General features: G+C 41.4%; 1 protein-coding gene across 2 annotated transcripts in view; it reads right to left on the minus strand.

The window, feature by feature from the left end:
• Positions 1-27063, minus strand: part of FAM193A (family with sequence similarity 193 member A) — a 102191-nt gene that overhangs the window by 23279 nt on the left and 51849 nt on the right. For both annotated transcript variants that reach the window (XM_067558927.1, XM_067558926.1), the window contains exons 8-14: positions 18783-18927; positions 9907-9984; positions 9131-9243; positions 8709-8951; positions 6763-6916; positions 6485-6664; positions 5102-5353 (exon numbers count right to left, since the gene is read on the minus strand). In XM_067558927.1, coding sequence (XP_067415028.1) covers positions 5102-5353; positions 6485-6664; positions 6763-6916; positions 8709-8951; positions 9131-9243; positions 9907-9984; positions 18783-18927 — 1165 coding nt within the window. The remainder of the gene's footprint in view (positions 1-5101; positions 5354-6484; positions 6665-6762; positions 6917-8708; positions 8952-9130; positions 9244-9906; positions 9985-18782; positions 18928-27063) is intronic.

The following is a 27063-nucleotide window of genomic DNA, read 5'->3' on the forward strand; positions in this document are numbered from 1 at the left end:
GTTTAGAGACAGCCCCATTGGGGAGTCGTCCTTATGCCCATGTCGGTGCTTCTTATGCTCATAGTGGGGCTTTGGTGGATGCAGCAGTACTGTGGGTGTTGGCACACAAGGAGGAACTGGGGGAGCATTCACCAGTGGTGACAGGCACTGCTCCTCAGCATGGACAGAGTTGGAACCTTTAGTGCTCTTAGTTTTCGAAGAGAACTTATCAGTTTTTTTCTGCCAGCTCTGGCCATGCGGTGGTAAGAGTGAACTGGAGTGGTGTCAACCCGCACCAGCCTCTTAAAGCCTTGGACACACCACGCGGTCGATGCATGATGCATGTATGGATCAACAGACGCTACTACACTACAAACAGTTTCAGCTCCGGCACATGGCGCGCTTGTGCACCCACATCTGGAATCCATGTAGGGACTATCACTCGAAGAAGAATCCCTGGCTGTGTCCAATAACATTTCTAACAGCTAATGTAAAAACACTCATAGCTGAGAAGGACTGTCACAATTTTGCCCCCTCTTGGTAGTGCATCACCCGCCAAAGATACCACCCTTAGTTTCCCATTTATTCCACATGCACCAGCATGCTTTCTTTTATGCCTTGCATCTGGATAGGCTCCTTAATTTAAAAAAATCACAAATCACTACCCTGTCCTCTTTCCAATTAATTTCTACTGTGATTGTTACAGAACACTGTCAGTTGATGACTGCAAAGTTGACAAGATGAGACCACTTCTACAAATCTGCTTGTCTCCAGTAACAAAAAACCTCTAACTTTACTCTAACTGGGCACAAAGCTAGTCTATGAAAAGACATGTTTGTAACACTTTCAAACTGTTCCCCCTTCTCCTCCAGTTTCACCAACCTCTTAAACCTTGTTTTGAATTAAAGCTTACAGGCTTTTGGGGATAGGGACTGATCTACTGTTCCTGTTGAGCACCTACACAAGGGGATCTGACCAAGATGAAAAGCCTATAGATCTACTGTAATACAAATTTAGCCTCCCCAAAACCCATATATACCAATATGTCCCTCATTATTATAAGCACAACAATCCTTCATGAACTATTCTCACAATATCCTTGTAAAATAGGGAAGTCTTATTGCCTCTCTTCCCCTTTTATTAATACTTCTCCATGCTCTCCTTTACTTGTCTGTTTTCTAAACACAGATGTAGAAAAGAGACAGATTTAACAACTTGCCCAGGTTCACATAAGAAATCGTATCAATGTTGGGAATTTAACCCAAATCTTATCCCCAGTGCAGTGCCTTAACCAAAAGATCATCTCTCTTTTGAGAAATAATCTCTTTCCTATAATCTTTGTTAATTTAATATTTTCCAATTTATACCAAGACTCCTAACCTCACTTCTTTCTTGTACCTGGGAACACCTCATATCCTCTCCTCAAATCTTTATTGCTTTCTGAAGTGAAGAGAAAACCAGTCAAAAAAGTTTCCTATACAATCTCCAAAGTTTCTCTCAGACTTGCTGTTCCAGCAACTTCCCTATTTCCAATCCTTCTCCCTCTCTTCCTGCTCTCTCTCCAGTACCTAGTACAACCTTCATGCTACCACCACCATCTGCAATAACTTATTCTCTGCTTAGCTCCTTAACAATACTAAAACCTCATTTTCGAACTCCCTTTCTGCCTGGCCTATTTGTCAAAAGGTTAAAAACAATTAAACCCTACTCTGACTTTATTTTTCCTCTTACTCCTTATTCCTGAAGCTTTTCTAATACACTTACTTTACATCTCTTTACAGATCTTACCAATATAATTAACTTGCATCTGAATATATACACCAATTAATGTGTTCTGTGATCATTTTGTTCAGTACACTAAGATTTTTGCATTCCAACTAACTTTGTTTTCATCACAGAAATACACATTTCATTCACTTTTGACCAGACATTAAAGCCTCCATCTGAATCAGACTGATCAGTGAGTGCAAATTTCCTCTAATCTGAAGAATTACACTTTAAAAGAAGCATTGTGCTCCCCACGTTTTCTGAGTCACTAACTCCATAACAAGCCTGCTCCATTTTGTATTATACATTTGTAGTTTTCCAACTGCCAGCTCTGTATATACAAATTGAAAGCTGAAAGTGAAACTTTTTTTTTTCCCTTTTTCTTTCTTACATATCACTGACAATATAAATGATTAAGGCTGTGACACTGGGAGACCAGATGCCAGCTCATGCCAGAGGCCCAGGCCAATCCACCTGTGTATTAGTATAGATCAAAGTGATTGTTAAATGTATACGAGTACATTTGGTTTTAAACTTCATGAAAACTAATGGGACATTATATGCATTGTTTTCACTTATCTGTATCCTGTTATAATGTAGTAGCAAACATTTACATTGTATATACCCCTGTAACTAAATAACCCAACAAATGAGAAAGAAGCTTTCAAACCACAGAATCGTAGGATTGGAAGGAACCTTGAGAGGTCTTCTAGTCCAGTCCCTTGCTCTTATGGCAGGACAAAGCATTATCTAGACCATCCCTGACAGGTGTCTGTCCAACCTGCTCTTAAAAATTTCCAATGATGGAGATTCCACAACCTCCTCAGGCAATTTATTCCAGTACTTAACTACCATGACAGTTAGGAAGTTTCCTAATGTGGAAGCTAAACTGCTCTTGCTGCAATTTAAGGACAAGAGGCATTGGCCTATCCTCAGAGGTTAAAGAGAACAATTTTTCTCCCTCCTCCTCGTAATAACTATCTACTTGAAAAGTGTTATTTCTCCCTCAGTCTTCTCTTTTCCAGACTAAACAAACCCAATTTTTTCAATCTTCCCTCATAGGTCATGTTTTCTAGACCTTTAATCATTTTTGTTGCTCTTTTCTAGACTCTCTTCAATTCGCCTACATCTTTCCTGAAATATGGTGCCCAGAACTGCACACAATACTCCAGCTGAGGCCTAATCAGCATGGAGTGGAGAGGAAGAATTACTTCTTGTCTCGCTTACAACACTCCTGCTAATACATCCCAGAATGATGTTTGCTTTTTTTGCAACAGTGTTACATTGTTGATTTATATTTAGTTTGTGATCCACTTTAACCCTTTTCTGCAATACTCCTTTGTAGGCAGTCACTTCCCATTTTGTATACATGCAAGTGATTGTTCCTTCCTAAGTGGAGTACTTTGCATTTGTCCTTATTGAATTTCATCCTTTTCACTTCAGACCATTGCTCCAGTTTGACCAGTTCATTTTGAATGTTAATGCTATCCTCCAAAACACTTGCAACCCCTCCCAGCTTGGTATCATCTGCAAACTTTATAAGTGTAATACAAATGAAGAATTAACAAAAAAAAAAAGAGCTAATTTCAAAGCAAGTGGTCATTGTGTGTGATGACTGGAGGTCAAAGACTCAAAATGCATTCTTCAGTCTCTGTCATCAAAGGAAAAGCCCTCATGTGTAGTGACACTGTCAGCTTGTTTTCTTTAAGCAGCAGCTATAAATGTGGATCCAAGGAAAGATCCTGCATCTCTGGACTGATTGGACTCTTACAGGGAAGTGGACCAGATGCAAAGCAGAGATCCCAGAGAAAATCTGGGAACCCTGAAAAGACTTTTGGAAAACTGGCATTTATTACATCATTGCCACCATTTGGAATTTCAAACTGTGACTCACCTGTGAATATATTTTTCTTGCTTTAACCTCTCAATAACTCTCACTTCCTTTTCTTAGCTAATAAAACTTTAGTTAGTTTACAATAGAATTGGCTACCAGAGTTGTCTTTGGTGTAAGATCTAGAGTACCAATTGATCTGGAGTAAGTGACTGGTCTCTTGGGATCGGAAGTAACCCAGTGCAGTGTGATTTTTGGTTTAAGTGACCTTTTATAACAAAGTCCAGTTTATTTAGGTGGCAAAGTAGACTGGAAAATCTAAGGGGACTGTCTGTGACTCTATGTTAAGACTAGTATATTGAGCCAGGAGTTCACATTTGTTACTGGCTTGATAAAATCTAATTATAGAATAGAATACCAGCTTGGAGTGTCGGCCCTGTTTTCTGACAATCTGCCCTGAGGTAGACTGTCACAATTGTGAGCTACTCCTGACAGTGTGACACAGGCTAAATTCAGCCTTCCACACTACCTGCACAACCCCATTAGCCTTTCATTCCAGTGGTGATTATGCATGAGCGTGCAAGAGGTCCCCCCGCCCACTCCCCCAGTTTGCCACCTCTCAGAACTCACCGAGTTTATAGGGCTGGAGGTTAGAATACTTTTTACATGAAAAATTAACTAATTAATCTTGGAGAGAATGATGTGGAACTCCACAAAGCCAATTTTTAGAATCTTTTTTCAGATCAGACTTATACTGCAAGAGTGAATCAAATTTTTGTTTCAATGTTATCTGACAGTCTTCATTAAGTGCAAAACCCTAAAATCTTAAATCAGATCAAATAGGTCTGAAACGGATAGCTATCTATGGTTCCCTGCCTTCGATTTCCTACACACCTACTTCTGAAAAACTAACTAGGACAATTGTATGGCCCAATTCACTATAACAGCAGAGTGCCTGAACATCTCTAGATGAACATGGATTACAAATATCCTTATCTTGCTAGTTAACCATGCTCTTTTGCAGAAGTGCTTTGCTGAATTTACTCTGTCCGAAAGCACAAGAACATTCAACAAGTAGTCCTCTACATTTGACCTTATTCACAATATTACCATTTTGACCAAAATCCATGACAGCAATGCTGAGAAGGAAAAGTCACTTTTCTTCTATTCACTTTTGACCTCAAATATATACAAATTTAAATTTTAGCATAGCCATATTATAAGTAAGTATAACTATGGTGATCTTTTAAAGATTTCCTTTTGTCCCCATATCCATTCCAACTGATAAGAAACTGACAAAACCTGATGATAGCAACTGCTAATCCAGTGACAGTCAAAGTCCATCAGAACTGGGGTATTCTCATTTTTGGGTTTCTCTTTTACAGAATGATGAGTAAATTACACATAGCTTTATAAATTAGAGAAAAAATAATGTGCCTATAAGGCCTTAAAAAATTACTGTAATGCACGCAAATTTACAATGGTTTTCCCAAAAACAGAAAGCATTTTTTTAGCCACACTTACCTTATTGTGTGCAAAGGGGGAAGCTGTATACAAGGTGGGGTGGATAAGTGGACGAGGCAGATGAGGAATAGTATGCAATGGTATATGTCCATGTATATGAGGGTAAAGGTGAAGTGCGGGATGGGCAGGTTTTTCTGGGTTCACAAACTGATGGCCAGCAGGTAGACGTCCAGCTGCAAGCGCTGAAGCAGTCAGACCTGAAGCTTCCTGTTTGCAGACATGGCATTCACAAGTATTTGGACCTTGGTCAGCCTGTAAGGAATGAAAAGTTACTCTCCTCATTCTGTCAGACAATGAAATTAACTAGTTTTATTTCTTTTAAATCTCACAAAACAGCAAGTCTAAATACTGTTTAGTTTTGTATAATGAAGGAGAATGGATAAGAAGTAATTTAAACATTTATACAGGGTTAAAGCCAAAGTTCAATATTCATCAGGGTTCACAGGTCCAGAGTTGTAGCAAAGGCAATTTAGAGCTAGTCAAAGCACTTGTTTGGTTTTCACTTGGAAGGCATTAATGAAGACCACAGATTTTGTTCTACTGTCAAACTATTGATTATCAGTTTGGAAATGACCCAATCAGAATATGACATTGTGAATGAAAGCAATCTATCAGATTTATAATAGACCATAATGGTGGTTTTCCTGAATAGTACATATGGGCTTCTTTGGATGTCTAGCAATTGTCTTTTAAAAAAATTAGTTCACACATAACTAACTTTAATTTTTATTATTTACTCATTAAAATAGAAACCATTAAACACTGAGCAAAGCAATTATGACACTTTGGAATTTTTAGTAAACAGATTAGCAATCCAATAAAACATTGAGTCACAACAGATATCCATGCAAGACATCCATATAAAGAAAGTTGAACACTGAGGTATCCTAGACTCCCTACATTTGCAAACGAGTCTTAGGATATATTATTGAAATATTTATTAATTACTTCTATTCGAGGGAGGGAGGGGGCGGGGGGAAGAAATCACTGTCAGTAACTTAACTAAAACTTGTTCACTAGTAAGGCTCAGAACAGTAAGTTCATCCTGGATTTTTGTTTATATGTACAACAGTTTAAGTTCATACTGATCAAAATACTATTTTAAATAGGAAACAATCTTTTTCAGACAGCAGCAGCAAAGTAAGCGTACAACTCCTTACCAAAAGTCTCAGGTTAGGTTTAGGTTCAAGGAAGGTACTGCCAGCCACCACTGTAATATATTCAGTTATAAAAATAATTTAGTCTCATAATGATGGCTACACAGATAAGATGATCGCCTATATCTGCAACTTACCTTATAATTAAGCTATTTTCACTCACTCTCTAATAGTCAAGATTTCAAAAGGTAATTTACGATGGGTCTAAGACCACAGTGAGCTATACCTGCTGACTGGGGTAAGATGGAGGTGGACTATCCATTTTTGCCTCATCTTTCCTTAATGTTCTTTTTCCTAGAGTTAGCTCCTCCTTCTGAGTCCCCGGTGGTTCACCACTGCTTTCCCCATCTGCTTCTTCATCATCTGCTTCTGAAGAACTACTGCTAGTACTGCTCACCTGAGGAGACTGAAAATCCATACATTTAAAAACAAACAATAAACCAGTCTCCAATGAATATTTCATTTGACAGATTAAAGATACAAAATGTATGTGAAATGCTATACCTCTTCTTTCAATGCCATGTTTTCCCCTCCACCATTTAGTTCGCTATGAATTCCATTCATGTTGGCTACAACCTCTGCATCATCATAATTATTCAGGGGGTAGATATCAGCAAATTTTGCTGATAATGGTGCAACATCTTCATCATCACTACCACTGGGGAAAGAGAGAGGCTTACATAAATGATGATGATCAGAAACCTATGCCATTGTTAAAGCAGTTACAAAACACTGGAATGAAATAAAATTTAGATGCATAATTTGTATAAATATTTCAATTTAAATTGGTTTGCTTCAAAACAGTTTAACATAGCTGTTTTTTAATGAAAAAACTCGCTAACACCCTACTGATACTAGGATTTAAGTAGACAGGAAAATTTAAATACTTGCACAACACTAACTGTTTTGGACACACACTGATTTAATGTGTATCAAAATAAACAAAGGCTGAAAGAACTTCTGGCTCCTTAACTGCTTCAAACAGGAAAATAATTACCGTGATCGTAAACACTGGATATAATGCAATTGTGCCACTGCATAAATTGCATAAATGCCCTTTTCAAAAAACTTTCCACAAGATTATGTTCCAGAATCTATGCTTTCATTATAAAGCAGTAAGTCATTAGCCATGATAAATGCAAAGATAAATTTTGAAATGAGATCCAGGTATAAATCAATGAAGTGATATTAGCTTGAAACAGTAATTGACATATCTGCGCTGTACCCATTCATTCAAATAAAATGTTAACACTGAATCTTAATGCCAACTCCCTGAAGTACCAATATTAGCTATTTCACTAGTGATCACTTTAGCAGAATCAACCTAATATTCTTCACTGCTGTTGATGTGTCATGTATTGTAGCAGGGTGCTGTAGGGTAGTTAGTTGCTATCAAAATGAAGACATACCTTTCAGAATTACCACTCCACTGTAATGCATTCAGGCAGTTGACACCTCTCAAAGTAAGTTACCCAAATGTGGCTATGGAACACCCTCTTTTAGCATAAGTCCACTTTAAAGGAGTGGCGCATGATTTGGACAACCCACACAGGAGATGTGCACTAGCGCTATACACCAAAGAACATAACTCTATGTGGGCTCCAAGTTCACTGCTACATAGCTTGGACATGAAGCCTATCTCCCGTTGACTTCCTAACTTCTACTTACCATTGTGTCCCCACTATGCTGCGCTGACGGGAAATGCCCTACCGTCGATGCAGCCATTACTCTTTTTGCAGGGGTGGATTAATGGCGTTGACTTTGAGATTGATTGAGTGGCAGTGGAGACCCGCTCAATCGATCCCACAGAATCGATCCAGCGGCGCCAACAGTGCTGCCATCAATATAGACATACCCTTACTTGCATTTTGGAGGGTAATCCTGTAGCAACATGTGCTTTTTAACAAAACAAAAACAAAAAAAAATGAAATGAAATGGGAATGGGGGAGGAGAATTATAAACTCAAATATTTCTTACAAAATTGAGAACATTGACCTCTCGGAGGAATGCACGACAGTCCTGTTCAAAAGATATATTCCTGTAGGAAAGGTAGCCCATCCCTGCCATTTGACTGAAAATTAATGCTAGCTGTCTACCAAGTTGCCAAAAATCCCATACAACAATCTTTTCATCATCCAGCCAGCTCAAACTATTTAATATTTTGCCTTATGCACATATGTATTTATAAGCTTAAAGAAACAGCTTTACAAGTTTATGAACTAGTTACATGTGTTTATGTATAGAGTTTAAAACCACCATTGGCTACATTTGTACAGTGCCTCACACAACAGGCCCCTGGTTGTCTTCTAAGTGCTGCAAATATCAGTATTAAATCTTTAAGCAATGACAGTTTCACTTTAAATGACTGTCAGGCTTCTGTAATTTCTCTTCCATAGTTCTCTCAATTTCATTACGATTCCAAAATTTACAATAAAAAAAACAGCACTCACAAAGTTGGTGCAGAGCCATTATCTGAGAGGATGAGTCTTGGGTGTTGCTGAATTGTGATAGGAGAGCTGGAACCTGATCCTGAGCTTGCTGAAGACATACTAGGTGGGCGGATCTCAGACAGATAATCCGGAGCAGAATCAATTTGTAGTGGTAACTGGTTAATATGGATGTCATCTGTTATTGGTGAATCCATGATGCCACATGTTAAAATGTGTGAAAGGCTGCAGTCATCACAAGTACATCTGCTCAAGAATTAAGATGGTAACAAAACTTATCAGTGTCACAGATTTTTAAAGGTATTGTTTGAAGTAGCATTCAAATTTATTAAATGCGCTGAGCCTGTCACAATATTTGATATCCTCTTTCCTCTAACCCAAGAGATTAATGTTTTATTATGAACTCATTAAAAACATCAGCTCACCTTCTTCTATAATTACAGTTGGGACAGTCAGGCATGCTCAAACGTGATGACAACATATGCCTCATTGTGTCTGTGAAGTTGTTCTCACCAGCTAGTGCTTTCTTGTTATTTAACTAAAGTAAATTATAAGGCAAAGTTTTAGTATTGCAAGTATTTTCACTGACGTTTTAACCAGTTTACAGCATAACAAATGGCAAAAAAAATCCTTTCCTTTTGCAATGCACAGCTTCAGAAGACAATCATCATTCAAGTAATAACTTGATAAAAGTATTCTTTTGATCATCTATCACAATATGCAAAGTCAAAAACATTTGTACCTATAAAAGTTTAAAGTTAGAAGCAGTAAGTACCTAGCATTCAAAAACACATTAGCTCAAAGAAAATACATTTCCATATTAAAAAATTCACATGGTTAAGTCAATCTCTCTGACCCATTTCTAACTTGTGTTTTGTATATTATTTTTATTAGATCACTACACAGAGTTCTTTCACTTCAGCAGTTACATTCCTTTCATGGAAATACACAGAGACTAACATGCAGTAACAAAAACTCAATTATCTGTAAAGTTTAGAAAAACTTGGGGCCCAATTCTGTAACTGATCTGTGTTTAACTCCCATTTATCCAAGTGAGTTCTAGGCATAGGGTTGAAGAATTAGAGCACATATGGTTAGCGCAATATACAGATTACTCTTTCAACTGTAAGCGTCTGTTTCTCATGGTATACAGGAAACATTCAAATTATCTAGTATAATTCACTAAAGAAAGTATTCCTACCTGCTCTTCAATAAAACGCCTTTGTTTAAAAAATTCCCAGTCTTCTTTTAGCATGCGCTGTTTTGTTTTCATTGCCATCTAAAACAGGATACAAGAGGAGACTCATTGGTTTAAACATAAAAATGCTATACTGTATTTTTAGGTCACCATCAAATTTTATTTAATCTATCCTGTCCATGTCTATTTAATAATACCCACAAGTATCTTATGTAATTAAAAAGAAAGTTCTATTCAAGATGGAATTTATCTTATCCAAGTGCTCTTCTTACTTTATTAGTAAGGCCACTGTATTTTAACTCTAAGCAATGCAAATATAAAATCATTTTGGCAATCCCCATTGCATTAGTTTTTACACTGGCATTCGGTTCCATTTTATATTACATACAAAGTTTTGATGACATTTAAAGTGTTCTACATCCAATACCTAACATGTCATTTACTGATCCATATGTAAAGATCTAGCAATGCAGGACTTCTGGCAAGTCCCAGATAGAGTCTTAAGAGCAAATCTCGTGGTGTTCCACAGACCTAGAGCTCATTGTCCAATCATAAAAGAATATCATTTGTTTCTTAAACTGGGCTTTTCTTTTCTGTAAGATTATATAAAAAGAAAAAAAAATCAAGTATAAAATTATAGCTATTCACATGTAATGATCTAGATTGTCGGTGTTTAAGAATGAGCTTAAAATTTACTTCTTGCCTATGGTTTCTCCAATTCAGTAAGTAAGTTGTTTTTATTTATTTATTAATTAATTAATTAATTATAGAGCACCTTGGGGCACATTGCTGGAAAAGCACTATTAAGAGCAGATTACATTTAGTCTGTGAAGAGTATACTTTTCAGAGTTAGCAAACAATGCTACCCAACATAAAACAAAAATCAATACATTTTTGAGAGACAAGTGGGTGAGGCAATATCTTACTGGACCACTTTCTGTTGGTGAGAGAGAGCCCTGACCTGAAGAAGAGCTTTCTGTAAACTTAAAAGCTCGTCTCTCACCAACAGAAGTTAGACAAATAAGAGATATTATCTCACCCTCCTCGTCTCTCTAATATCCTGGGACCAACATGCATGCAACAATACTACATACAGTAAATTTTTAACACGGTGTAGTACAAAGATGAAGTTTTTCCATCTGTTTCCCTAATCAATTTGAAAAAACTGGTTCAGTAGGTAAGGGGAAGCACCTACTAAGTTTTCTTTCAAACACTTATCTTCTCATTTAGTATAGTAAGTACTAGATATTCAAAATCTTTCAGAGGTTACATCTTTATAGAACAACATTTGCAGGATTAGGGTTAGCTGGTGTTGTAACACTAGTTTTTAATATTACCTTAAATTCATATTTCAAGGAATGAACATAGAATTCAGACTTGAACATGAGTTTAAGAGATTACCACTTGCAAAAGGAGTACTGTTTTACTCAGGAAATAAAGACCATGATGAGCTATCCCTCTACTCCTGAACACTTGAATTTGAACTTCACTTGGCATGACTGCTCTTTGATGCTGAATCAGATACCAAATATAATTTGGATTATAACTATTCAATTGTGAATTCCCTTGCTCTGATGGGTTTATATTAATTTAAACTAAAAGCAATACTGTATGTAATTAAGAGTAGGCATGAACACTTATGGACTTTGAATGCTTGGTACCACTTTTCAGAGACATTAAAATGTACTGTATGGCCAGAAATCAGGAATACCCAAGATCTATTCTTGGCTTTGCTACTGACCGCTTTGAGGAGTTGGGCAGTCACTTAATTTTTATATCAGTTACTCTACCTACTTATCCATCTGTTCAAGTAGTGCCTATCCCTAGGCACCTAAAAATGGGGGAAAATATATTCATTCACCTACTTTACATGGGTGCTGTGTGAACAAACCCATTCACATTTTGTACACTGCTTTGCAACCACCACATTGTAGTTGGATCTATTTAATCTCTACTAGTTTGAGAGGTAATTTCAGTCCTACCGTATTCACTGGTTTGAGCAAGACTGCGTGCCTGAGTGAGGGCATCTCACAAGAATAGAGGGACAAGCAAGAAACCTTTCTCCACTCTTATGCATCTCACAAGAATTGTATTTTTCCTCTCCATGGGAGCAAGCTGGTGAAAAGGGTGTAGGAAGGAAGTGGTCATTGCTCTGCCTCTCTCACTTTGCACTAGCCTGTGGAGTAGGGCTGGCATACCAGATTGAGCAGATAACCAGGACCTCAAGTGCAAGCAGCAGCCCCAGTGAAATTATGCTTCAGGCAAGCACAATTTCTCCAGTGTTCTTCTTAGCATGGTGGGATTCTATACCCCTCTCTACATAGGGCTGTGGTCTTAAAAGACAAAATCTAAGCCTTTAAGTAGAGGTGCTTTCACAAACCAATATGTTCTCTCCAAATGGATAAACCTTGTAAAGTATGACCAATGCACATTAGTGCTAGTACTATCAGATATCCTCATATTCATGTTATTGAAGCAATGGCATAAAGGCTACTTCAGAGTCATCAGCTTTTGAATACTTCAGTGGCTTCATTATACAAATTATTCATACCATAATAGCCTGAAATTGCTTTTAGTGTTTCTGTAAGAATTTAATCACTACAGAAAAAGATCTGCTTCCAAAATAATGTTACTTCATTAAATAAATGAGGATCACAGACCATAACTGGTTTTTAGGACTTTTAAATGTTCTTTATACTGGCTGCTAATAGCATAATAGATTGACTTTAGAAGTCAAAAAGACCATCTTAAAGTCCACTTGTGGGAGAGACCTGGATATATTTGAGATAGCCTATGTTATTTTTTTCCTGAAGAGTAACTGCTCTGACATCCCACCTTTCCAGTGCAGCACTGTAAGTCAGAAAGTGATGGATATTTTTGCTGTAGTGACACTTAGGATGTCAGAAAAGAACCATTACTTACTTCATAACTGTTGTTCGAGACATTTTGAATTAGGTGTGTGTGTACGTGCCACATGCACCGACGCTGGAAACTTTCCCCAGTGGTATCCATAGGGCTGGCTCTAGAGCCCTCTGCATGGCACTCATATGTAGGGCGCTGCTGGCCCCCCTCTCTTCCAGTTCTTTCTTGCCAGAACTCCGACAGAGGGGAAGGAGGGTGGGTTGTGGAATGGACATGAGGAACACATCTCGAAGAACGGTTACGAGTTAAGTAACCATTCTTTCTTCAAGTGCTTGCTCACGTCCATTCTGAATTAGGTGACTTACCTGCAGTACCTCTGGATGTCGGTAGGAGTTCATGGGCATGATGATTGCAACACCATTCTACCAAACCCCTTATTGTCCCGAGCTTGCTGCATGATGGTATAGTGGGATGCGAAGGTATGGACCAAAGACCATGTAGTGGCTCTGCAGATATCCTGTATGAGCACGTGAGTCAGGAAGGCCGCCGAAGATGCTTGCACTCTCGTAGAGTGGGCTCACAGGGATACTGGTGGCACTGTCCCTGCCTCTTCATAGCAGGCCCAGATGCAAGTTCTGATCCACGACGAGATACGCTGCGATGATACCGGGCATCCTTTCATGCATTTGGTGAATGTGCTTGGTGCTGTGGACAGGCCAAATGGAAGCACCATAAAATGGAAGTGCTGGTTGCCTACTGTGAAGCACAAAAATCTTCTGTGCCCTGGGAAAATGGAAATATGAAATTAGGCATCTTGAAGGTCAAGGGCGGTGTCCAGTCACCTGGATCCAGAGCGGGAATAATGGCAGATAGGGAGACCATGCAGAACTTCAAATTTCCTGAGATATTGGTGAGGTCTTGCACATCCAAAATGGGTCTTAGCCCTCCTTTTGCCCTAAGGATCAAAAAGTAATGGGAATAGAAGCCTGTCCATTTTATATATTGGGGATCTTCCCCTGCGCCCACCTGCAAGAGGGTCTGAACCTCTTGTATGAATAGTTGCTTGTGTGGGGGGTCCCTGAAGAAGGACAAGGAAGGCTAGTGGTGGAACGGAAGGGAAATAAGCTGCAGGATGTAGCCAGTAGCCACCGTACTTAATACCCATCGGTTCGACGTTATAGCTGACCAGATTGGGAGGAAAATCGTCCAGAGTCTGGATCTCTGATGATGGCTGGTAGGTTGCCCTCAGGTGCACCCTCAAAAGCTTCGTTTTTCCTCCCAAGGGGTGATGGCTCGAGCCTGATTGGGAGGGCAGGGGCTGGCAAGTGGCCCTGGTGGCATTTAGCTCCTTGTTCTTCTTCCTATAGGGTTCTCCCCGATGATGTCCTCCAAACCGTTGTGGTTGGTATGGCCCGAGAGGTCTTCTGGCCGAAGAAGGGGTATACAGACCTAGGGAGCGCAATATGGCCCTTGAATCCTTCAGCCCATGCAGCCTTGAGTCCATTTGGTCAGCAAACAGGGCTGCACCATCAAAGGGGAGGTCCTGGATAGACTGCTGGATCTCTGTTAAGAGACCAGATGACTGGAGCCAGGATGCTCTCCTCAGATACCGTGGAGATCATAGACCTGGCAGTAGAATCTGCAACCTCTGACACTGCTTGAAGGGAGGCTCTGGCCACCATTCTCCCTTTCCCCAGGATTGCCTTGAACTCCTGTCTGGAGGTCTGAGGCAGGGAGTCTGTGAAATTTTCAAATGACTGTCAGATGTTAAAGTGGTATCACCCCAACAATGCCTGCTGGTTGGATACCCTTAGTTGTAGGCTTGCCGTTTAATAAACCTTACGGCCAAAGAGATCCAGTTTCTTGGCCTCTATTTTTTTGGCATATAACTCATTTGGCCCTGTCTGTTATGCTCATTGGCAGCCGCAACCACTAGCGATCCTGGGAAGGGGTGGGTGTAGAGGTACTTGAAACCCTTGGCCGGCACATAATACTTTTTCTCTGCCCGTTTGGAAGTGGGGGCCAGTGAGACTGGTGTCTGTCAAAGTGCCTTGGCCAGTTTTATTACCCCATCATGTACGGGGAGAGCCACCCTAGATGGGGCTGTGGATACCAGGACGCCAAAGAGTTCATCAACCAGTTCTTTGAGCTCCTCTATCTTGAGCCCTAAGTTGCTCATCACTCACTTTAGCAGATCCTAGTGGGCCCTGAAGTCGTCTAGTGGGGCCAACAATGAGGGCCCAACTACTGTCTCGTCTGGTGAGGAGGAAGAGGAGACTGGTACTTAGGGGAAGCCTCTGATAGGCTGTCTGAGGGTGCCCCCTTCTGTCCTGAGTCAACATCTAAATCCAGTGCCATCCCCAGGGCTACTGAAGAACACGGTGCCAAGGTTCCTGCGATTGAACAGGTTTGCAGCACTGTGGTTTGTGGAAACCCTCCCGAGTTCCAAAAGTGCCAAGGAGCGGGCCACTATTTCTGAGGCCAAACTCCCATCTGGGTAGCATGGGGAACCCTGCCAGCTGGCTGGAAGTCTGTCCCTTTGGAGGAACTATGTCTTCCCCTTCAGAGTCTGAGGAAGTGCCCCTGGGTGACCATGAAGGGGCCAACATCGCTTATCTCTCTGCACTTGCTCTTGAATACTGATACTCCAGCTTTGGGGTGTGGTCCTGGGAGCCCACGTGCTAGGTGTCCAGTGACCGCGTTTTGTCCTTAGGCTTTCTGTAAGGAATTGGCGAGTGGTGCTGAGGCTCCAGGGATCTGCCTTGGGAATCCTTGGATCGGTGCCATGGCCTCGGAGAACAATGGCACTCTGGGGATCAGTGCCGATGCTCCAGTGATCAGTGCTTGTAGTCCAGGAACCGGAGGTAGAATCCTGACCTCTCATAATGCAGTTCCGGGGACTGGTACCATGGACCCAGTGACTGCTTACAGTCCGGTGAGCAGCACCCTGGTGAAGGGGAGCGCTGTGGCGGGTCCAGTGCTGGCTTTCCCCCTTGACAAAACCCCAAAAGGGGCAGTTAGCTCACGGTGTGCAAGCCTCCCTTCCTTAGGTGTAGGCGGCACTGGAGCAGCAAGGCAGTCCTTCATCGCCTGGAATGCCTCAGGCATGATGGAGACCACCAGGTGTCGAAATCCTCTGCAGCTTCCTGGGGTCAGCAGCAGTGTGGGCACTGGACTCAACACCCATGGGGCAGAGATCTTCTCGATGACAATGGGGACAAGTGACCTGACACTGGTCTCACTGACATCCCCATGCCCTTCTTAGCCGGCTTCATCACTCGTGAGCGTCCCCTTTCGGCGTGGCCCTTCTTTGAATGCTTCTTCGGCACTGGAGACGTTGAGCAGTGCCGGGTGGACGCCAGCTCTGAGGGTGCGCTGCTCATTGACACCATAGTACTCCATGCCAAGTGTGACCTCGGTTCTGATGCTGGTCTAGATTGCAGATTCCATCAGGATGGCTTTGAGCCTAATGTCTCTGTCTTTTTTCGTCTTGGGGCGAAAACCTTTGCAGATCTTGCACTTTTCCCCGCACACGAGTTGCTACTAACCACTTCAAGCTGCTTTGGTGCGGTCACAAAGGCATCGGCTTCTTACAAGAAGCACAGAGTTTAAACCCTGAGGATCGGGGCATGCCCCTACCCTGGGTTAAAATACACTAAACTAACAATAAACAAACAATGACAAGTATGTACACTAGATTAAACAAGCAAACTATTAGGACTGCGAATACTTGCAAGAGCAAGAGAGAGTCACAGTACCGTCACCAGCGGTAAGAAGGAAATGGAAGGGAGGGGGGCCGGCAGCACTCTATATAGGAGCGCATATGCGTGCCACTTCAGAGTGCTCTAGAGCCAGCCCTACTGATACCACTGGGGAAAAATTTCTGGCACCGATGCATGTGACACACACCTAATTCAGAATGGACATGAGCAAGCACTCAAAGAAGAACTTGTTCTCTTGGGTATCTGTCCCAAAAAAAAAAAAAAAAAGTGTCTCCTACTTTAATCACTGTCTCCCCTACCTTCTTTTATTTACATGACATCTGTTGGTTTTTTAACTACTTAGAGAATATAAAATCAAACTTGTGAATCTTTACCTCTGTTGTACTTTGCTTGTATAATGAGTACATCTGTCAAGGTTTTTATTCATAAAGATATTGGACAATAAGGAGTTTGCAGAGCTTTTTCTAATACCTACAAATTCTATAAGGCCTTAACAGCAGGTAGTATTTGTTGCTCCAATGTAGATTTTATATATGCTGGTTCAGTTTAATATCTCAAAAACAACACACATTTCTTTCTTATTTTTCCTAGTGCTACTTTAAAATACATTGTATATGTACTACATGGCAACTGTTTCCATTGCCTAATCTATAAACTTTATTTCTTCCTATTCTCTCCAACACATCCTAGATGACAAGGGTGCAAAGTCTAGTTGCAGAATAGCAAAATTTACTTTTGTGAGATTCTTGTGCACCTTCCAAAACAGGAATATTGTCCTTATTGGCACAATTTCTTCTGCCCTGCCAGAAGATCCATGGAGTCCATCCCAGTGATCCACCTCCCCTCAGATATTTCTTACATGTGGGACTCTGAACACTCCCTGTATTTAGAAACTATAAAAGAATAGCATAGTTTCTGCCCAATAGCAGCTTTTTATTTGTTTATTTTTAAAGAGAGCTCATTTTACCATAAGAAAGTGCTTGTTTTCACTTTCTGGAGTTCTCTTCTGGTTCTGGCTCCATTTATACAGCCTCTTGTATTAGCGAAGGGTCTTTTTCTCTGCCAGTGATGCCAGTGTAATGATTTCTTCAGAGAGGATGGCCCAGTTCACCTCTTTTCAACATTCACTCATGTTCCCAATGGAAGGGCCATTAGAAGCAAGCAATGGCTTGTTTTTAAATTGCTCTTTTAAAGAAGAAAAAAATCCATTCTTTCCTATAAGGATCATCTATTGCTGGTCCTCCCCAAAAAAAAATCAGATGTCCAAAATGCTTCCCATTTTCATTGCACAAATCTAATGTACAGCTCCCAAAACTGCGATGCATCTCTCTAGCATTTTCTCCTGTGTCTAATTGCAGGAGACTGGTCGAAGCCTGTACTCAGACACATGCTAAACACTTTACATCAGATGACGACTCCTATAATGTGTGCTTATTTCCTGTTTACAAACTGAGCATGCAAAGACCTATACCTCCCAAGGCCCAGAAAGACTGTAAAGTTTAGAGGAGACACTACCATTTACATATTCCAAAATGGGTTTTACTGTCCCACCTCAAGAATTTCTCTTCTGATGCCTATAATTATAGTTTATAAATCAAAGATGCAACACAGGCTTTACCATTTGTATTCATTGTTAGTACATGAATATTACAAGGGAATTCAAATAAGGTAAAATAAGATAGGTGACTACTGTGATGACAGTTAATTCCGTCTTGTTCTGAAAAACACTAGCAAATGTTCATTATTTGCTGTGCCTGTTTTTCTTTAACAAAATGGTGATTTTTCACTTTTAGTATAATTATGATTAGAGCATGCAGACTATAGCAGGTGACAGAGTTTGGCAACAATGATTTTCTTCAGATACTTTGATGGTATCCTCATGATTTTATGCAAGCCATTAACAAAAGCACTCCTAATAGACTTTCTTGCAACATCCCACAGTGGATTGTAGTGCATGTTAACTAAGCAGAAATGAGTAACTTTACTGACAATACATATAAAACATGTGGTTAAGATTTTAAATGAACAAAATTGACAAAAGTAATTTATAAAGACAATTGTTTCTTATACAAAAGTAGTACTAGTTAAAATACACTGATGTGTCTTGTGTATGCTATAGGAATTCAGACTAAGTAATAATTCATTTAATCAGCACCTGTATTCCATAGTTATTACACCACCTTGATGAAAGGTCAGGATTTCTGGAATACATGTAAGAATTAACACTTATGTAGTATATACCTTTGTATGTTTTACATTTACTGCAAGGCAGGTAATAACTTATGTGCTCCTTACCTGTTCATCTACATAATCATCTATTTTTTTCTGGCATTCAAGCCATGCTTCAGCAACTTGACCCATCTCCTGTTCCAATTGATGATACCTTTGTAGCAAGGTACTATACATATCTTCACTACAGGAATCATGTGTTGTTCCAAGCCTAAAAGTTTAAATAGCAATTATTAGAGTATGAACTAGAGGCATCCATCTAATAATCAAAATGACTCATTTGTGTTCACTAACCTTTCTGATATACACCACCACTTTAAATAGTTTTAGGATCCAAAAAGGCTTCAGGTGATGAATGTAACTACAGTAACTGACAAAGAAGCTATTTGGCCACTAGTTCCCCAAAACATGTTTAGCCGTCTTTTTAAGCATAAATGTCTGACAATAGCTCACTCTTGATGTTCTATAGCCACCATAAGCAATAGTTGTGAGTATGTAAGAAGTGTAACATTTCCACAGCAAACCTGGGGTTATCGCAATTGAGCCATACTTATTCACCCAACTTTACTGCTTGATATACCTGTCTTCCTGAACCTCGTATGTGTTAAGTATAGATGACCATCTACCAAAGAGCTGGATAGCAAAGTCAAAACCAGGTCTGGTGAAGCATTAATCAGCACAATGATGATTAAGGATGATACTATAATTACTTATTAGCTGGGGCTGTTGGGCCTCCACCTGGGGAAACAGACATGAAATCAAGCTATTGCATAACTTGGTTGCACATGGTAACTCACTCCTTACCCATTAGAGGCAGCATTTGTTCTAAGATTGGTAGGTTGAATGTTTGTCTGCTGACACTTCTCCCTCGGAGGGGAAGTTCCAGGAATGGGAGACAGAGGCTTTCCTGCTCCCCTACTACTGTGGAATCAGCAGTTTTATATTGCTTATTCCTTTAAAGTCTGTTATACAACATCATTGCAAGCATCCTCAAACTACCAAGTCAACATCCTGAACCTTGACCTCAGAACCAAGAAAGGTAGAGATTTTAGTATGTTACACATTCTAGTGTGCATTTCACTGCAAAGGTCTTAGAGTTCTTCCAACATAAACCAAGACTCATGGCAGCCATGCATCTCAGTCAAGTGTTATCACCATTTTACCAATGGGTAAACTAAGGCAAAGGGGTTAGGTGACTTGTCCAGAGCTTCACAGAAAGTTAGTATCAGAACCAAGCATCTCCACTCCTAGGATGAAATCCTGGTCACAGTGAAGTTCATGGAGTTTTGCCATCGACTTTTATGGGGCCAGGATTTCATATCTAGTCTTCTGTTTTAACTGCTATATAATACTGCCTACCATCTGGCAACAATATTAAGAAATTTCTCAGTCTCACATGGGGAATCTAAAATAATTAACAAAGTGAATGGCAGACAACTATTGCCCTGTATTAAACCAAGGCTACTAACTTCACTTCACTCCAGCTCTCAAGTTGTCTATTTTTACAGAAACCTCAGCTACAGCCTTTTTATGAAGATAATTTCTACATACCAAAAATCATGAAGAGTCATACCTGGTGGTGTGTAAAAACACATCAAGAAGAAGAAGTTACTCACCTTGTGCAGTAACGATGGTTCTTCGAGATATGTGTCCCCACAGGTGCTCCATTGTAGGTGTGTCTGTGTCCCTGTGCTGCTGATCGGAGAACGTCGGTAGCAGTGTCTGTTGGGCCCGCACATGTGCTGTCTCTCCTCATGCTGCCTCACGAGGCTAGCCAGCATGCGCAGGCTAACCATCCTCAGTTCCTTCTCTATCGCAGTCATAAGCGAGAACTCTGAAGTAGAGGGGAGAAGGGCAGGTAGTGGAGCACCCATAGGGACACACATCTCCAAGAACCATCGTTACTGCACAAGGTGAGTAACTTTTTCTTCTTCTTCGAGTAGTGTCCTTATAGGTGCTCCACTGTAGGTGACTCCCAAGCAGTACCCCCCTTGGAGGGCTGGGACTTCTGAGTTGGGGTAGTCACAGATGATAGTGCTGTGGAACCAAAGATGGCATCAGAAGCAGAGTCCCCCCTGGTGATCGCATAATGTTCTATGAAGGTGTGAACTGATGCTTATGTTGCTGCTCTGCAGATCTCTGAGATGGGGACATTCTTAAAGAAGGCAACAGATGAGGAGATCAATCTTGTGGGATGTGTACAGATTGAGGTCACGTTACAAATTTGGTAGCACTGTCTGATGCAATTCGAGACCCACTTGGAAAGTCTTTGGGCTGGTATCGCTGACCCAGAATACCTTTTTGCCATAAAGAGGAATAGTCTAGGGGCCTTCCTGAAGGCCTTTATTCTATCAAGGTAGAACTCAAGGGCTCTCCTAACCTCTAGGATATGCAGTATGGCTTCCCTATTGTCTTGGTGAGGCTTGGGGTAGCAGACAAGACAGTGAATAGATTGATTCATGTGAAATGAGGAGGTTTCTTTAGAGATGAACCATAGATGTGGTCTGAGTGTAACCTTAACTGGGAAGAACATTATGGGGGATGTGCCATCAGAGCTGCTATTTCCCCTATTCTTCTAGCTGAGGTACTTGCAATTAGAAAAACTGTTTTCATCGATAGCTATGCTAGCAAACAGGTGGCCATAGGTTCGAAGTGGGGCCTAGTCAGCCCTTTTAACACTAGGTTTAGGTCCCATGAGGGGGTAGAAAATCGAGGTTGAGGGAAAAGGTTTGTTTGTTCCTTTAAGTAACCTTTTAGTAGTTGGGTCCGATAGCATGGAGTACCCCTCTACAGGTTAGTAAAATGCTGTAACAGCTGCTAGGTGGACCCTGAGAGAGCTCCAGGGATATGTTATGACCCTTTTTTTTTTAAAAAAAAAAAAAAAAAAAAAAAAAAAAAAAAAGAGTTATTGCACAAAATGTGGTAGAGTTACTGACACTGGAGAGATTAGTTGTGATGTGCACCAAATCTGGAACCTGAACCATTTCTCCAGGTAAGTGCATCATGTGGAGGATTTTCTACTGGGTAGTAGAACCTCTTGTACTTTCTTTTAGCGTGAGCTTTCTAGGTGCTGGAGCCATGCTTTGAGGCGGAAGATCACCAAGTTGGGATGTATAGTATGCTCTTTGTCCTGAGAGAGAAGGTGCGAAGTGGCTGGGAGATTGGTGGGCACATCCCAAGTGCATCAGGTTAGGGTACCAGGTCTGTCTCGGCCACGTGGGTGCAATCAAAATTACTTAAGCTGTAACCCTTTGTCTTTAGCAGGACCTTCCACAGAAGAGGAAATGGAGGGAAGGCGAAAAGATCCTTGTCCTGTGGGAGAAGGAGAATATCACCCAGGGAGTGCTGTCCAATTCCCACCCTAGAACAAATATATTGTGGACATTTCTTGTTCTGGTAAATTGGTGAACAAATCTGTGGACGGTGTTCCCCACCACATGAACAAGTCATGAAGTACTGATGGGTGCATCTCCCACTCATGGTTATGGGGGAATTTGCAACTGAGGTTGTCCGCTATAGAGTTTTCCCCAAGAGGTAAGCCGTGGACATGGTGCTATCCATGAGAGATGCACCAGTTCAATAGTTTCATCACCTCCGTGAATAGGGAGGGTGATCTGGCCTCTCCCTGACAGTTGATATAATACATGCAGGCTATATTGTCTGTTAGGGTTTTCGTATGTGACCCTGCTATCAATGTGAAGAAGCATTCCTGACTGCTCAATTTGAGGAGACTGATGTGCAGGGATATCTCCACAAGCAACCATTTGCCACAAGGGATGCGTTGGTGGTAAGGAGCAACGAAGGTAGCGCCTGTGAAAAGGAGATCCCTTTGCATGCATTGGCTGGGTTCTTCTAACAGTCCATGGAGTTCTTGATCCTGGTGCGCAGTGAAAGGGGTTTGTTCAGACTGTGTCTGTTTGGTTTGTAAACCCAACTGAACCACAGTTGTAGATATTGCACGTGGAGTCCGGGGTGCGGAATCACTGCCATGCTTGCTGCCATGTGTCCCAGGAGTTTGGAGTCAGATTCTGGCTGGCACTTGAGGGCTGCATTGAGTAGGGTCTAAAAGTGAGACAGGGACAGAAACCTGTCTTGAGGTAGGAAGGCTTTTGCCTGTAGTGCATCTAGGTTGGCTCCTATGAATTCTAGGTGTTGCACTGATGTGAGGATTGACTTCTGGTAACTGATCTGTAGGTCCAGTTCTGTGAACCAGCATATCGTGTCCTTAGTGCCTCAACAAGCCTCCTGAAGCGATCAGACTCTGAGGAGACAATCGTCCAGATACGGGTAGATCATTATCCTTTGTGATCATAGATGGGCAGCCACCACTGAGAGAACTTTGGAAAATACACTTGGACCCAACTAAAGTCCAAAGGGGAGGACTCTGTATTGGTAGTGGTTTTATCCCAGAGTGAACCTGAGAAAATGCCTGTGAGCTAGTAATATTTAAATGTGGAAGTAGGTGTTTTGTAGGTTGAGGGCCAAAAACCAGTCTCCCTATCCTAATGTTGGAATGATCATAGATAAGGTGACCATCTTGAACTTCTGAGCTTTGACAAACTTGTTGGGAGCTCTGAGGTTCAGAACAGTCTCCAACCTCTCTTACTTTTGGATATAAGGAAGTAATGGAGAGCAGAACCCCTTGCCTTGTAGATATTGAGGTACTGGTTCTATGGCTCTTAATTGCAGGAGGCGATCTATCTCCTGCTGTAGTAGACTCTTGTGAGAAGGGTCCCTGAAGAGGGACAAGGAAGGGTGTTGCAGAGGCAGTAGGGAGATGAAGTAGATGGAGTATCTGGATCTGACACTCTCTAGGACCCATCTGTCCATTGCTATGTGCTCCCAGGCACTGCAGAATGCTGCCAAATGGTGGCAAAATGGGCGCACGGGCAAAGGTAGTAATGGGGAGAGGTCTCGCGGCACCTAGGCCTACCCATCAAATTGGTACTTAGGGACAGGTGTTTGGATTGAGGATTGGGAGCCAGAAAGCTCCTGTTTTGAACATTTCCCTTTTTCCTCTGAGGCTCATAGTACCGTTGTGACGGGAATTGGAACAGGTAAGGCCTTTGTTGGTATTGGGAGGCTAAAAACATCCCTTTTGCCCTGGTGAGTAGATTCCAAGTGACCTGAGTGTGCCCCTGGAATCCTTCAAGGAGTGGAGAGAGGCATCTGTCTTCTCAGTGAAGGCTTCACATCCTTGAAGGTGAAGTCCTCCACTGTGGTCTGCACCTCCTTTGGGAATCCCAAGAGGTGAAGCCATGACACCTGTCTCATCACCCCAGCCATAGAGATGGTTCTGGCAGCCGTGTCGGCAGCAGTGAAGGCCAATTCCAAAGATATTTTTGCCACCAGTTACCCTTCCTGGATGACGGTCTTGAAGGAGGCCAGGAGCTCTCTGACAGTTTATTGATAAAGTCATGTAACTTATTGTAATTACATGGGGTTTGCCACACCATCTTAGCAAGATCCAGGATGGCCTCATTAATTGGGAAGGTGATTGTGGAAGCAGATGAAGCATGGAGGATATTGATGAGCTGGTGGGTGTCTATCTTTAACCTCCTCCACATTTTTTGCCAGCTCTTGGAACAAGTGGAAGTCGTCCGCCATGGAAAGAGGTGATGGCATGACCGTTTTGTCCGGCAAAGAAGAGGATATGGCCTTGGGTGTTACCTCCCCTTGTGTGTCTACTTCCTGTTCCTCCACTTCTTGAGGTTCTGAGGCCCACAATGCTGTGGTGGAGGAAGCATGCCTGGAAGGTTTTCAGGTGATGCTCTGTACCCCTGAGGCAGACTGTCAGTGCACCACCCTGGCATCCCAGTATGGCCACTGCAGTGCCATAGGGCCTGGTGGATGTGCCCACAGGTAGCCATACCAACATGGTGGTACATTCCCAAACCCCATTGATATTGGTTCCCATATGGAGCTTGGAAAGAATACTGAAAAATTCCTTCCAGCTCATGGTCCGATCCCTCACTTGATAACAGAGGAACATGGCATGATTGTGGAGAAATACCCTTAGTTGGCTCGATGCCATGATCTCAGTATATAGGGGCGGAGAGTCAGGTGATTCCAGCATAGCCAGATCCCCAGCCTGATGGAATTCAAACAGTACTGAACGCCCCGGCATCTGTGGTGGTGCCAGGGGGGATGGAGACCTTCCTCATACCAATCTCTCTGGTGCCAGATAAGCCGATGCCACTAACTGTACTGACACCTGTTTGTGTACTGGAAGCATGTTTGGGCATTTGCCCTTATCTTTCCATACCAAAGGGTCAGTGGGCCTATCAATGGTACTGGACACGGATGGTTGCCATGAAGCATGGGTGCCGGAAGATTTCAGTGCCAGCGATGCTGAGGATACTGGGCAAGTTGGTGATCGCTTTCGGTTATTCCCACTTAGTGGACTTCCGGCTCTCTTTTTTGACTTATGAGAGGAGTCCCTGGACCATTTCTTCAACCCACTGTCCTTCAAAGTCAAAGGTTGAGGGGAAGACTTACACTTGCTGGAGGGTTGGGGTTGGAAAACCACCTCCATAAAGACTCTGGCAGAGCTCTCTGTCCACGTGGATCTCAGTTGGAGCTGCTAGCAGAGGGAATACTTTTGATGGATGTAGCCCTCACTGGGGCAGCGAATACACTGAGAATGCTTGTCTGAGACTGGGATCGCTTTGCTGCAAGCGCGACACCTCTAGACGGCCAGAGAGCCAGGCACAACCTTGTCTAGAGAGACCTGCCCACCCAGAGTCAACACAAGAACACAGTCTTTTCTTTCTCTCTTTTTTTTTTTTTTTTTTGATTTTTTTTTAAAGGCACGGCCAAATAAAGAGAGTCAGAAGAAAGATAAAAGGTTTCTAAAGCTAAAGATTAGCAAATGAAAAGGAGATTTAACAATCCACTAACAGATAGCTAAAGGCTCCGTCTCTAGCCGAGGGTGGTTGAGAAGGAACTGAGGATGGTTAGCCTGTACACACAGGCTAGCCTCGTGGTGCAGCACGAGGAGAGACAGTGCATGTGCGGGCCCAATGGATACTGTGATCAAAGTTTTCTGATCAGCAACGTAGGGATGCAAAGACACCTACAGTGGAACACCCATACGGACACTACTCGAAGAAGAGAGGCTATCTATATGGAATGCTTTATGAACAGATTTTCAATAGGGCTTAAAACTCTACCAAAAGTGTTGCCAATTCTCATGCACTCCTGTTATTGTTTTTTTTCCCTTAATGCCCTTGCTCCTGAAGTAACGGGAATTCTGGAGAATCTCACTCTTCCTACATGAAATAGCAAGTTTCTAGCCTTCATGACTATAGAAAAGAATATGAAAATGTAACCCCACTGAGCCCTAGAGGCTCAGAAACCAAAGTCAAATAAAACTCCCAAAATGTCTTTTTTCAAAATCTCCATTTCTGAAGGCCAACTCATGATTTTCTTAAAAAAAAATTTGGTTGGCAATACTTCAGTATTTATCAATATCAAACCAGGAGTTATAGTATAGTAATACTTAGCATATACACATTTAGAACAAATGTATTTGTTCTAAGACAAATGTAGGGCAATAGTTACTAAAGAGAGAGTTTAATCTTTCAACTGTATGAGATCCAAAACAGGCAGTAAATATTCCTAGCATATTTGGGTCAAAACACATGATCTTTTTACAAATCTAACAAAACTTTATTACTCAACCATATAGTCCTATAGAACATCACCAATTGCACAAGCAAACAGCAGGTGCACAGACTAAGAAAATAACTCATTTTTAAAAGCCCTCTATGAAAGCAAAACTCAGAGCAGCAAAAGCAGTGTTTTAAAAACCTGTGTTTAATAGGGTTTTTGTCCATTTGATTGCTTTTGTTTAATATTAATATGTTATGACTGTTAATTTGTTTTATGTTTTCAGGGTGTGTGTTTGGGGTAGTGGCAAATGATTAGTAATTGTTCTAGTATGGCATGTATGTGACAGAGTAAGGGCACTGCTAAGGAGATCATCATCTGAGGATTGTTTATGCGAGCCTAATTCTGCTAACACTTATCACCAGGGAAATACTGTGAAGTCACTCAGATACAACCATGATAGTATTCAATACCCTCAGTGGTGACCTTTTGCAGGACTGAGCAATACATTTGTGAGGTTTCCGTTTTTCAGTGTACCTACAGTAGTTGACCATCTAAAGATTCTAAATAAACATGCAGTAATGAAAAGCAAATCCAATTTACATGTTAGTGCACCGACTGAACAGATGTTTTCATCACACCTCATCTTAAAGTAGCTTGTGAGGAATGCAAAGAGGTATTTCAGTGGTTTTTTGACTAGTGAAAAAAATCACGAGAATATAATCCTTTAAAAGAA

Source organism: Emydura macquarii, unplaced genomic scaffold (genome assembly GCF_026122565.2).
Source record: "Emydura macquarii macquarii isolate MOO-44397 ecotype Brisbane River unplaced genomic scaffold, CSIRO-AGI_Emac_v2 contig_2199, whole genome shotgun sequence".
In the NCBI taxonomy this organism is placed as follows: Eukaryota; Metazoa; Chordata; order Testudines; family Chelidae; genus Emydura; species Emydura macquarii.